General features: G+C 36.9%; 1 protein-coding gene across 1 annotated transcript in view; it reads left to right on the top strand.

The window, feature by feature from the left end:
• Positions 1-1,607: 1,607 nt before the first annotated feature.
• The window catches only part of LOC131678843 (collagen alpha-1(IV) chain), a 123,801-nt gene continuing 111,319 nt past the window's right edge, over positions 1,608-14,089 (top strand). The window contains exon 1 of the mRNA XM_058959242.1: positions 1,608-2,113. Within this exon, the coding sequence (XP_058815225.1) occupies positions 1,961-2,113 (153 nt within the window). The 5' untranslated portion in view covers positions 1,608-1,960. The remainder of the gene's footprint in view (positions 2,114-14,089) is intronic.

Genomic DNA, 14,089 nt, shown 5'->3' with positions numbered 1-14,089 from the left:
TAGTTTGGCCATAGAGGCCTAATTGATGATATAAACACACTTCGCATTTAAGGGGGGGGGCATTGTAAGGGTTTCAGAGTGAAAAAAACCTTATTTGCGAATTTGGAAATATTGGTGAAGCGAATTGATCAAAACTATTGTACATTATAATGTATCATTTAAATAACATTCTGTAATTTTTCTATCCAGAAATATTGACAAGCGACTCGGTGACGAAGCTTTTTGTAAACACGATTTGCGGTGTTAACTGCCATTCAAAAACTGCTTAAACTTTGCCTACACATTCCATTTACAGAATGTTATTGAAATGATACATTATAATGCACAAAAGTTTTGATCAACTCGCTTCACCCAAATTTCTAAAACAAAAATGCCAAAAGAGTGTTTATTGTTCACACTGAAACCCTTACTCCCTCATTAAGCACCGTAAGTAAGTTTGTGCAACCAATCAAAATCAAATTCGTTCATCTCTGTATGATTTTATGATTTAAAAAACTGCTTGCAAACCGGAATTTTTACTAACTAAAGCAAAGAGTTCACCAAGCAGCCAACCCCATCCTTCGCACCTAAGACCCCTGTTGGAGACTACACCATCAATCTCTACCTCTCGGGCGGGTAGGTAGACAAGATACTTCTACGTTCACAGCCGAGTGTTGCTTAGTTAGATCACGCATATATTTCGATGATGTTAAATAGCTTATCTTTGGTCCAGAATTAGATCATTCGCTGGCCGGTTGTATTAGATTCATACAATTTGTATCGAAAAGAAGACTTATCGGCATAATTTTGCCATCGGAGAAATATCCAAATCAACCTCCATTGAACCTGAGTATGTCGGTTGTCAGAGATGCCTTCCTATTATCCAACACTATCAATCGGGCTTCAGTACCCACAAAAAGAAGGTTTTATCGGAGGTAACGATAAATTAATGCAACAAAATTCAAAATAATGGAGCTGTGGAACATTTTTAGATTCAGTAATTAACAAACACATTTTCGTTGAGCCGTCGGTCATACAGCCCGTTAACAAAGAGTATTTCCAAATAGCCACCAGATATAATCTGGAAATTTTCATTTTAACTTACACACGACATGTCTAAACTTTCGTCACTATGGGTACAAATCACTCCGAATTTTAATACCCACTCCGGAACAAAGTGTTCCGCGGGCCCTGAATTCGATTACTGTTTACAGCTTTCACATAGTTCCTAATATCGCCAGGAAATTTTATGGGCATATTGTTCCTAATAGAAAAATGAGGAAAACCTTATGAAAGTGTCGTAATTAAACGAAACATTTATAACGTTACGTTAATTATGAAAAATATAATACGGCTCATGTGTTTAATGCTTACTGTCCAACGTCTTGCACCATAGCTGACAGCGATGTTCTAAGCTGGTATTTATTCAACAAATAATTAAAAATTTGGTGCAAGCGACTAGAAAAGAAATCTCTCGACGCATCAGATTGAAAAAAAAACAAACGCATTTCGATCATCCCTTGCACCACGCACGAAGTAGCTCGCGATCCAACCCACGACCGAAACGGCCGACTGCAGCATGGAATCAGCTCGCCTCTTAGCATGAATTTAGTATTGCTTCGAACGTTCAGAACATTCGATGGTACGTCGGTTCCCAACGGACGGACCATTCTCTGTCTCACGCGGTGCCATCGTCGTTGTCACTGTCACTCCGTAAGATCGCACAAGAAAGTCTCCCAAGGGCCAGCGGTAGTTTCCTTCAGGACCGGGCCGTTCGGAAATTTCTCTTTATATATTTTGCTCGGTTTGGTGAAAACTCTTCGACAGGACAAATTGAGCTCCGCGGACGGCATCGAAAAATAAAGAAAAACACACGAACAAAAAAAGTTAATCACCATGCGTGATTAAGCATCGAACCCGATTTACTTTTGTGCAACCGTGAAAGTGGCTAAATAATTTTAACGCGTTTTCGGTTTGGGAAATGGTGATATCCGCAGGCTCTAAGTGTGTGAGCCTGGGGAGCAAGCTTTTGCGAACGATGCGGTTAAACCGGAAGCTTTCTGTGCCGGGCGTTTCCCACGTGATAGTGGTTGTGTTTGGTGTGCTGCTACTTGCAGATCCATCATCGGCGGTGGTACGTATTCTGGATTAGATTATAAATTAATTTCAAATTGGAAGTAACTATAGGAACTGGCGCCAGTGCAGTGATGACACGAAAAAGGTTTAGAAACTGTAGTGCAAGACGACAATCAGAGTGTTGATTTCTGTTCAGTATTTTAGGTTTAGTAATAGATAGTCCGAATCCATTACATTATCAGTTTCCTTTCGAATTTTCATAAACATTAAGCCAGTTTGCTTAACATGAGCAATATGTGATACACTTGAAACAAACAAAAACATATTTAATTAACTTAATCAGCATGAGTTCAATGTTATCTTCGTGTTAACGTAATTTGAAATGCGGGGTGGTGGGTAAGTGGGGGAATAATTAGTGGGAGGGGAGGATGCATCGGGAACAACCTTATATATTTTGGTATATCGGTGGTTGAAGGAAATGCGGGTGTGAGGTTGGCCTGAGAGCGGGGGGGGGGAGGTGAGAGTGGGGAGGGGTGTAACAGGAAGAAGGAGGGTGGATGGGGGGCGCAACAGCTAACTTAATATTATACCTTCCATTTTAGACAATGTGAGTGAAAATTGATTCAGTTATCACCGAAGTGGCTTGAGTTCTGGAATATGCCCGGAACCCGGGACTTCCGAAATTATCGATAGAGGACAATATATTCCAAGAATATTTGATTCACCATCATTGATATAGGCCAGCGACTCTAAGTATTTGATGTTTATTTCAATAGATTTTTAACCTATGCGATATTACGATTACGGTTTATATGAGAAATTCCTGTGGGGCCGCAGAAACCAAGCTGTAACTCCGGAACCAAAAATCAGAACTTAATGAAATTCAATAGCAGTCAATCATTGTATTTTATCTTTCTTTAAGAGTTCGCTGAAAATAGGAATGATATTAGCTTAGGAACTTGGCGAGTTTCCCGGAGGCATCAAGAACCGTCATAGGTGGCCAATGTGATTAAAGCTACTTCGGTTGGTTATTAGTGATCTATATCCGCAGTAATGTTGAACCCATTTGCATATGTATTGCATCATTCGGCCATCATAGTGCTACCAGTTTTTATCGGAATTAGCTGTGTGATCGCACGCTGCAACCCGTAACTCCGGAACCGGAAGTCGGATCAACTAAAAATTCAATAGTAGCTTGTAGGAACATTAACCGTTCATTTGAAACTAAGTTTGTGCAAATTGGTTCTGCCATCCCTGAGAAAATTGGGTGGCATTATTTGACACACACATATATTTTGCGATCTTAACGAACTGAATCGGCCCTCCGGTTCTCGGTTGAAAAATCGATTATTGGAGTGATTCTATAGCCTTTCATTATATGGCTTGCGTTAAGCCAAACTGAGCGCCATAAACTTTGTCAGCTATTTTTCAGGCCAAAATTTATTTTTCGATAAATTACTATTAACCATCCGGCAGTCGCGCTAATGCACTGAGTGCACGCTGCTTTGAAAATCTAGCGAAATCGTCTTTCGGTCGTTCAATGGGCCATAAGCGCGAATGGGAAAGTATGCCGGATACATATTTTGATACATTTACTTTGTCAACCGAAAGTCTCAGCAAACACCAGCCAAGAGAGACACTATTTCTCAACGTGAAGAAATCTAAATATCTTCAAATTAAGTTTCTCAAAGTTAGGTTGAACGCAGCTTTCAAAATGTATGACTATTACACGGAAAAAATCTGTTTAAAAATTCATAAAAATGATAATGTGTAACTATGTTTTAATTGCCGCAAGGTTCTACTGTATCGATTTTGTTGGTTATTTTCGGCAAATTTGAGACTAAGAGAAACGAAATCAATGAAATTGAAAGACGGATAGGTATTCTAGAGCGAATCAGTTATAAACTTAGAACGAAAAACTAAGACTAGGCAGGCCCATCACATTTTTCGTAATTTCTTATCGAATTGCCGTGATATTCTATTGATGAGTTTACCATCAAATTTCTCTGGAAGAGTAGCGATTTATATTCATGATTTCAGGACCTCAGTCACGATATTCGTAATTTTTTTATTCACGTTATCCTAATATTTTAGTCACGAGATTTGCATCGAATTTTTCTGGCAGCGTAGTTCAATTTATGTTCATGAAATCACCTGAAGGACCTCTGTCACGATTTTCCTTAGGGCGAAATATAGCATAGTGCTTTCGCATAGGCCTGCTAAGGCAAGACAAGTTTCGGCTTAACTGTGTCTTATCGGCATAAACAGAATTTCTGCTCGGACGGGACATCACGTTTGACCAGTGCAAAGACTGGTGCAAAGACTGGTTTTACCAAAAATTTTCGTCCTGGTGAGAAATATTGGTGTTTACCCAATTTTTCTACTTAGGGTTGAATATAGCATAGTGCAAAAATAACGTAAATATTAGAAATTTTCACAAATCGTTACATAACTTTTACAAATTATAAAATAAAAGAAATCTCTCTCTCGTCTAAACATGGCCAACATGACCATGACTATAAAAAATATAAGTTTTCTGATTACAGATTACCCAATTTGGCACAACTTTACTTAAGCGGGAACCCATGCAGTTTCAACATCAATGCCATCAAAAAAGTTTCAAGGTCGCGAGAGATTTTTCTTTTCGTCTTCAAAAGTAAAATTGAAAAGTCAAAACATGTAACTTCAAAATAAAAAAAAGTTTCTAAATCCATTGAGCTTTACAATTTATACCCAAAAAGTGCTCAATTTTAGGCCTCGCGAGTAGAAGACCCCCTTAATTAAAAATTCTATTTTATTTTTAAAAATTAGTTTACTTGGAAACGAGTGAGACATGTGATTTGCTTTAAATAGTAGGATGCTGGTTGAAAAACTTAGGTCCGATGAAAGAAATGCGTCTTTGACCAAGGTTCGTGGATACTCAGGAGTACGATAAATGATTGGCTTGTCTAATGCTGTGAGCTCGAATGCCTGTTGTAAATTCTAAATTGTTATATGCAATAGTATTAAGCAAAGCATTGTGGATGTATATTATTGTTTGGTAGTTAGTCAACCCAAGCAAAGGCAAAATGTTATGGGCATTATTATTGTATAACAAAGTAGTAGGGTACATAATTGGTTTGTTATAAATAATTTTAAGACATCTGTTTTGAAGCGATTGTAGCTTTTTCAGATTCAACATGCTGGCGCGGCCTCACACAGATACCAGGTAGTTCAGCGGATGTAGTGGATGTGCGTATAATAAAATTTTAGAAGTACATGCTGGGGAACAAAAGAGCGTACTTTACGCATAGCCCCACACAACGATGCAACTTTTCTCTCTATAGATTTTATATGCTCAATCCAGGAGAGTGTGGGGTCTAAGTGAAGTCCAAGATATTTGAAGCAGTTAGTTTCTTGAATTACAGACTGTTCCATTCTTGGGTCTGGATACATGCCTATAGCTCTTCTAGATGAACGAAACTGCATATATTTTGTGTTTGATAGGGTAATTGAAAATGATTAGAGATATCTTCTACATGTCACAAGCACGCAAAATAGATCGTATATCATGTACTAGGAATCATGAACCCGATTATGAATCCATGAATAATAATTTATGATCTTGTAAGCTATTTCACGAGCACGAGTAGCGAGACTTAAATACTGTACTAGAAATCATGAACTAGCTCACGAATATATGAATATTATTTATGATTTTATGAACTATTTCACGGGCACACATCGTCAGTCGTGAGTATTATACTAGAAATTATGAACCTGTTCACGAATACATGATTTATGACTAATATATTAGGAATCATGAATTAGTTCACGAGGATTGAAAGGATTCATGAATAGTATTCCGAGTTACGCGAAATAGTTTACGAGAAAATTTTCAGATTGTTTTGATTTTGTGAACTATTTCACAGTCACGAAAAGCAGATCCTGTTGCAACTATTACGAACTACTGCGCGGACTGACACTTTCACTGCGGTTTACGGTACACGGCATTTCGGTCGTTTTCTGCGGTCTCCAGGAGAATTTCTCTGAGTGGACTATCTTCCCTCAATACGTGGTCTCAAGGCAAATTTATAAACACAAACTAGACAATTAACCACAAGGACATCACATAATTATATCACAAACAGCTTAATTAGACAGACCAGACATTTTATTTCGGAGCTTAAACACTAACACCAAAATACTTGCGCAAGTTATTATTTTATTCCACTACTTTAATCTGGGAATCGTTACGGCCGGGACGAACGGTGATCGACATGCCACTTCGCTGGGTCTCCTGGGACTGCGGTGTCGTGCAGGAACAGGTATAGCTGACGGGTGTTTAGACCGGGTGCTTCCGTCGGTCGGGATCCAGTTGAGGCGGCAACTCGGCCGTGTAGCCTGCGTTTTCGAAAAGGGTTCGGGAGTGGTACACTGTGCACAGAATGACCCGAGCGATTTCACGCTATCGAGCGGGGTTTACGGTTAGTTTCTTGTCACAGGAATAACGTTGGCCTCAGTCCATATACCGCCTTAGTTTGCAATGGCGTCATTCGTCCAAAAGTAGCACTCGCGTCACACTACTTCTTCACGGGACTGGGCTATAGTAAAACACAGCACACTGTAACCCAACTCAACTGATCCTACCAGGAATAAACGTTCTAGATTCGTATTCGCTTCGGATCTTTGAGAACCCACAAACTTGCATAAACGGAGTAAACGAACTGTCAAAACGCACAATCCCGTATGACGAAGGGATAACGCTGCTGCGGGTCATCACTCCTCGGACCTGATGTCACTAATTGATCCCGTTTTCGACGCGGGAAGCCCTTTTTTTTCCCCGTGCCCCCGGAAACCATCACCACTCTCAATCGATGACCTCTTCTTGTATATAGCGTAGCAAAGGAAAACATTATTTACATATCTGGTTGGGTTGGTGACCCGATAAAACGTTTATTTGAATTTTTAGATCGGATTGGTTGCATGCATAACCTTTACATTATATAATTTTACTTTTCACCAAATAAACAAATGAACAAAAAATGTAAATAAATCAATATGGAATAAAAAAATAAATAAATAAATAAATAAATAAATAAATAAATAAATAAATAAATAAATAAATAAATAAATAAATAAATAAATAAATAAATAAATAAATAAATAAATAAATAAATAAATAAATAAATAAATAAATAAATAAATGAATGAATAAATGCTGACGGGCACCAACCGAACACCACTAAACATGAAATAAACATCCTTCAAACATGTAAACACGGAAGCTATGACATTTATTTCACATTTAGACATTTACTGACAATATTTACACAAAATTTCTAGGGGTCTATATTAAGCTGGCCCAGTGACCACGGATTTATTGTGACCAACGAAAGACAGGTCACAATCCTGATCAAGATATAATAAACCATGAATTAGTTCACATTGTATAAATAGTCGGTCTCTTTTACCTATTATCTAGATACTCAGGGTCGGAGAAATTATGATTTCCTGTGGTGAATATGAATGTCACCCACCGTCAAATGGACCCATTTGCCTTCAGTAATATTGCAGATAATGCAACCAGATGAGGACCAGCAAACGGGTGTATTACGTAGGGGATGCTCAAAAGCTACCTGTTTCAACTTCCTGAACGACAAGCAATGACGAAGACTAACGAAATTCAAGCAACATCACCATAAAACATCATAAACAGTACACATTCCTGATAAATAACATTATTTTATGTTACGTTATTTGCTACTTGCTGTTTTATTTTATCTGGTGAAGACAGAAGATGACAGTAGGAGAGCGCTGGGGGGGGGGGCTATCAAAGCTGAGAACTTGCCCAGAGGTATTAGCAACATAGCCATAAAATCATATGGTAACTGCTATCAACTTCACTTCTACTTGTTATACCCAATTTTCACTTTTCCGGTATTTTAATTTGTCTGTGAACCAACTTCTCACTGTCATTTTATTTTTTGCACAATTAAATTTCAAATTAATTATTTTAGGCGCTAATCAACTGTTATAGAAACACCTTTTAAACTGTATCGTTCCATGCACATTCATCCTTTTAACTGTGGACTTCTATTAAACTTACTGTAACTAAAAAAAACACATTAAATTAATAACCTTGCATCACTTTTAACACCTAACAAAAATTACTTTAGAAAATTAAGAACACCGCACGCACTTCTAATTTCTTTGATTGTAAGAGCAGAAAGAAGGATCAGTGCCTAGAGCTGAGCCTAAAACAACGTCTAAATCGTAGGTTGAGACCAGAGATTTTCTAAGTCGTAGGTTGAGACCGGAGATGAACCGAACATCTCCGAGGTTTGACAGCTCGTCTATATCCGTTTGCTCACCCTTTCCTGAACGCTTCACCCGTGCACTGTGGAGGCGGCTGAATAAGGCTTGTACTGCTGTAGACAAATGTCATTGAAAGTGTGGGTAGCATTTGAGTGTCAGCGTGGAATGATACAGGAAAAGGGGTACCAGGAGGGCGTAATATTGAACAACTGGAAATCTCTACAAACATATGATTTGGGCTCAAAATTCAAACGTCAAAAATTCACTTTGAGGAGAAATTCTGGAGAAACCGTTATTAACCAAGCATGGTGCATAGCAGTCAAAAAAAGATAAAACTTTTCTCTTTTGTTTACTATCAACGGCTATGCTGGATGAATAAAGGTTCGTCCGGAATTTCTCCCCAAAGAAAATTTTGACAGTAAGTTTTTGAGCCCTAATTATACCTATGTTTGTCAAGAAATGATCTATATTGTGGCGTCCGTGCGCAGAAAATTCTCAAGGGAGGGATTTTGATTTTTTCCGTTTCTTATATAAGGAGAGTATAGAAACCCTTAAACGGCGACGATTTTTTCAGAGGCCCGGAAGGCTGAATCTTGTGTCGACTGGGCTCAACAAATTGAGACAATGTCTGTTATCGAGAAAGAATCTTGATCGGACACCTGTTGAATCATGGTGGTGTCGGATTCTTTTTGTGGTGGTTTGCAGTAAACCTACCGACTAAACCATCTTGTTCCTCCCAATCTTTATCCTACCGGGGCCACCGTTATGTATTACTTCAGCAGGGATTGTGCTCTGGTTCTTTTTATTTTTGGTTAATCGTTCGTGTTTTTCTTCATTTATGCTGTTTCTTGCTTGCTGTCCAGCCTTCATTGTATAATTGACCTGCAGCAGCAAAAATCGCCTCCTGTCGAGACGCGATCCAATCCAGAAATGCCGAACATAACTACATTCATCTCTTTAGAACCATCTTCGCAGGGTTTGTTATCCTTGTTGGCGATACTCGTTCCTATTTATTTACTAGCTGGTGCTGAGAGTTTCCCGACGGCGGAATTTCTCCGCCTACCGATGTACATTTTCGTGAGCTAGTTCTCAGCCACTGTGGTGCAGAGATCACATGCGGTGAAATTTCTCTAGACAATGATATCCCGATTTTCTCCGAGTTCGTGTTGTTCAATCGTTATTATTCCTCTATAGCTGATGTTGCTAGCTCGCTGACCAACCTTTGCTGTGTAACTGATCTATTCACAACTCTTGTTAATATCGAAACATTTCAAGACGTAAAACGATCCAGCGATGCCGACCAACTTGACTTACATCCTTTTACAGCCCTTCAAAACCTTGTTTCTAGAATGACCGAACCCAAATGACATTTTGTATGTTAAAATGGCTCACAGAATATTTTTTTCCAAATCAGGAAGTTAACAAATATTCAAAAGTCATTCAAAACACTCAGAGGAGGGGTTTGAACCCCCAAAACCCTCCCCTTGCGCACGGGCCTGTGGCGAAGCCATCAATTGCTCATCGTAACCGACGGTTACGACTCTAAATTATGCTCCTGAATCTGTGAATAAAATCACGAGTCAACCTTTGAATAATGTTCATAAAGTTGCCTGAAACGTGACTAAAATTCACATATATCAATTAATAAAAGCGTTAGTCAGGCGTTACTGTAGGGAAATTGAAGCTAATTATAAAACATGATTTTTGTTCATGATCTTGTTTTCGTAACGTAAAAACATTATTGTTCCAGAATTCATGACACTTTATTCGCTATTTTAGGAACATTTTTTCCGTGTATATACTTCGTGTTTACGCGACACACTTGAGATGAATAATAAAGAATGAATAGTATCATATTATTGTGATATAAACATGGCACTAGAAAACCATTAAGGCAGTATACAGGGTGTTTGGTTCATGGTTATGAATCTCCCGAGAGGTGATAGAAGATCATTTTTGGGGAAAAAAATCGTTCTACACGTACCATTTAATCTCAACCATTACAGAGTTATTGAACTTTTTCTATAAATAACTGGGTCGTCTTTAAATGCTTAAAAAAGATACTTTGTTTTTTGAATCTTTTAGTTCCATTAGAAAGATGAGAACATTTTTTATTGTTCCTCATTTGTTTCAGTTGATGAGGTTAGGTAACCTTTTAGAACTAATTTATTTAAAAGTAAACATTTTTTATCGATTTTTTGTTTATTTCTCGACAATCTCAATAGTCAACATTACCACTTTAATGGTTCATATTGTTCATCTGGAAGAGCTGCATAATTTGTTCTTTGACATGATACACTTATCTTTTCTTGTTTCCATGTGTTTGGGTTATTGAGCTTGAATACTTTTATATTATTTTCTCTAATACTAGCTCCAAATGAAAAAGTATGACACTTATTGTATTTTTTTGTTTTCATTGTAAAGCCAAAAAAAATGCCACAGAAAAAATGTATTAATGCCATTCAGTTATGTGAATTTAGTATTATTTTAGAAGTAAATTAGTTTAAAGTTAGTGTTATTATTAGCATTTTCGTTAATTTTCTTCAAATAGTGCATTATAAACATAACCATTATTATTATCGAAATAATACATCTCAGCAAGTTCTACAATTGGGTCATTAAATGAGAAAAAAATCTTGTTTTATTACATCGATAAAGCTGATTTTCGTGATTGCAACAATGTTTTTTTCCAACTTAGGAAACGTGAAAATAAAATTTAAATTTAAATATCGAAATTCAGGACAAATGATGCCCTGTCAGAAAAAAATGAATACATGTTTTCCTGGTTTTTCCGCAGGCTTATTTTTATTTGACATAAATAACATCCAATGCATATAGTTTTTTTTTTCATTTTGGGTGTTGTCTTGATAGGCCAGGTGTAAACAATCGCAGTTTTCCTATGTATGGTTGCCAAGTTTACATAAGATTTATTTTAAAAACAAAAAAATCGTTTTTACCTATTATAACGATTTTTTTTTTTTGAAATAATGTTATATTATGTATATTGGACCTAAAATTTATCGAATGGAACGGAAAAGTATATATAGCTTAATGACCCAATTCTTTCTTTGACTTCATTTATCTGTTTTCGTTTCGGCGCAAAATTATGTTTATCGCATCATTTCATATGCAAAAACAACGCTTTCAAACCCAATACATTTGCGTTGACGTCATGTTGTGTTTACTACTAAATTGCAGCGAGATGAAAAGAGATACGGATGAAGTGTCAAATAACAAATTATAGAGAATGTTGAGAGGGATCCAATGAACAATAGCAACGATAAATTCTGTTGATTAATAATTACAATTAACACAAAACTCTTTGAAAAACACTCTTTTTAGCTATTTTACTTGTAAAAAGTCATTTAATACTTCTAGCTAAAAGATATTTATGCATAAATCGGTAGAAAATTATCTCAGCTTTCCAATGAAATCTAGCGAATAACGATATAAAGCATATTTTGGACTAGAGTGTATTAAGCACTTGCAAGTCGATAACAAGAAAAATTTAACATTGAAATAACAAAGAAACGAGAAAAGATAAGAATATGATGTTGAGGAACAAACTATGAATCATTTTGAAACACAACTTTTGGGTAATAGATATTGTTATCATCATAATTCATTACTTTGAGGAAATAAACAAAAACCTCATCAAAAACACTAACTTTTAACTATTTTACAACCAAAAGTTAACTAAAATTAATTATCTGAAAGATATGAAAACACCATTCAATAGGAAATTTTCACACCTATCCAATGGAACTAAAAGATTTAAAATACAAAGTGTACCTACTTTTTGAATTAGAGGTATTTTAAGACAAATAAGTTTTTTACATAAAAAGTTCAATAACTCTGTAACTCTGTTGAGATTTGATAGTATGTACAGCACAATTTTTTTCGAATATTATTGTCTATCACCCCTCAAGAGGATCTTAACCGTGAACCAACACCCTGTATATGAATTTTACAAGATACCGTCACCTCTAGAACTCTAGATAAATGACATTCATGTTTGAAAATTGGGGATGTTTACCTTGTCAATTCCGCGAGTTTGATTCAATGGATGGACTTTTTGATATGTTAACAAACCACCGAAAACTGCAAGTCGAAGTTCATCCGGTTCAGTTCGCCAGGTTATGCGAAGGGATTAGATACCTTTTTATGTTACAAAAAATCGAAAAAAAAATATTTCTTTATGTGTAAATACAACTCGTTGAGAATATTTTCCCAAGTTTTCAAAAAGATCCGAGTAATGGATCGAAAGTTATAGCGCTTCGAAGCGCGCTTCATGTACCAAGAGTAGTGGAAACTTGAAATTTAAAAGCCGTACATGTAAAAAAGGTTTCGGGGAAAAAAGCCGTAACTCCGTCCATTATCAATATATTTTTTATAAACTAATGCTTGTTTTTTCACTGAAAAATGTTCTATCAAAATACTATAACTTCGATGCAATAAAATTATTGCTTTATGCCTTTACATCAATTAAAACTTTCTTCAATTTTTTCTCACAAAAAGGTATGTAACCCCTTAAGTTAGTATAAAACCTAATAGGCGCCCAAGATGCCAGAGCCACCGAGATGTTTATAAACGTGCTGACTTTTTAAAGATATTAGCAGAATTTTGTTTTTGTTGCAAGTATTAATAGACCACTAAATTTTTCAACATATAGGCGTTCAGTTACATTGGTTTTTAATGAGAGCTAGATAAGATTAAGATAGTTTTGACCAGTCTGCATTCAATACACCAATACGAAATTTACTGTTGCGTACGACCATATTCAGGACCCTTTAATTGAGTAACGCTCAGAAGCCCCGACTGGTATAAAGTCAGCATTGCCTACGATTCAGAAATGAAAATGAAAAATCTTAACGTCATTGATTATTTTCCATAATTAAAAGAAAAGAAAAGCGTGGAGAATTTTTTTTTCTCGAAAAAAATGTTTTGCGTTAGAAGAATCGTTCCATTTTACTATTGACCCTGACACTGTTCTTGGTTTCTAATTTCAATAAACCCTAGTCCGAGCCAAATGGAGTCAAAAAGTCCATTACTAAAGTTCGTAAACATATTCGTCATCCCGTACATAACATATTCCATTCGACACTTTAAACAAAAACCATTTTGTTAATTCAAACTTCAACACTATGTACGGTGGACATGCCAAACGAAGAATAGAAGGTAGCGAACGATGAACGTAAATCCTCGCGCCCGAACTGGCGAACCTGACGCGTTGGCAAAACAATTTTCTGTCTACCGCTGCAGCTTTGAGCATTTGATCCAGACGAAGCGGTCTGGATAGATATATTTAATGCTTCTCAAAGGCAAATTACAGTCAGACCGTGAGTATGGCGACGGATCTTTTCAACATGCAACAAACTGTGTACAGATCGACTGCCTGATTCCTAACCTAAAGGCAAGAAAGCATGTGAAGGATTTTTTGATAAGCCGCGAATTTAGAGCAAAATATAATATGTACACAAGTATGTTTTGTGGCGGTCGTCACACTGAACCCGAACCGCTGCGGTCGGCCGGGACTTCAATGCATGTGTGGTAACCGTCTATCAACGCGGAAAGAAGTGCTGATAAGTACGAATTCCTCGTTGAGAATTAGCATTTGTGGTGGCGCAATCGCGAAGCGCACGGACCACAACCGAATCTCATGCGCGGAATGAGTTGAATGGTGCTGCTTATCGTCGGAAAGCAGCGGACTGTAATCGGAACGGCGACGGTTCTCAGA

The sequence above is a fragment of the Topomyia yanbarensis genome, chromosome 2 (assembly GCF_030247195.1).
Source record: "Topomyia yanbarensis strain Yona2022 chromosome 2, ASM3024719v1, whole genome shotgun sequence".
NCBI classification, from domain to species: domain Eukaryota; kingdom Metazoa; phylum Arthropoda; class Insecta; order Diptera; family Culicidae; genus Topomyia; species Topomyia yanbarensis.
This window is presented reverse-complemented; position numbering and strand designations above follow the sequence as displayed.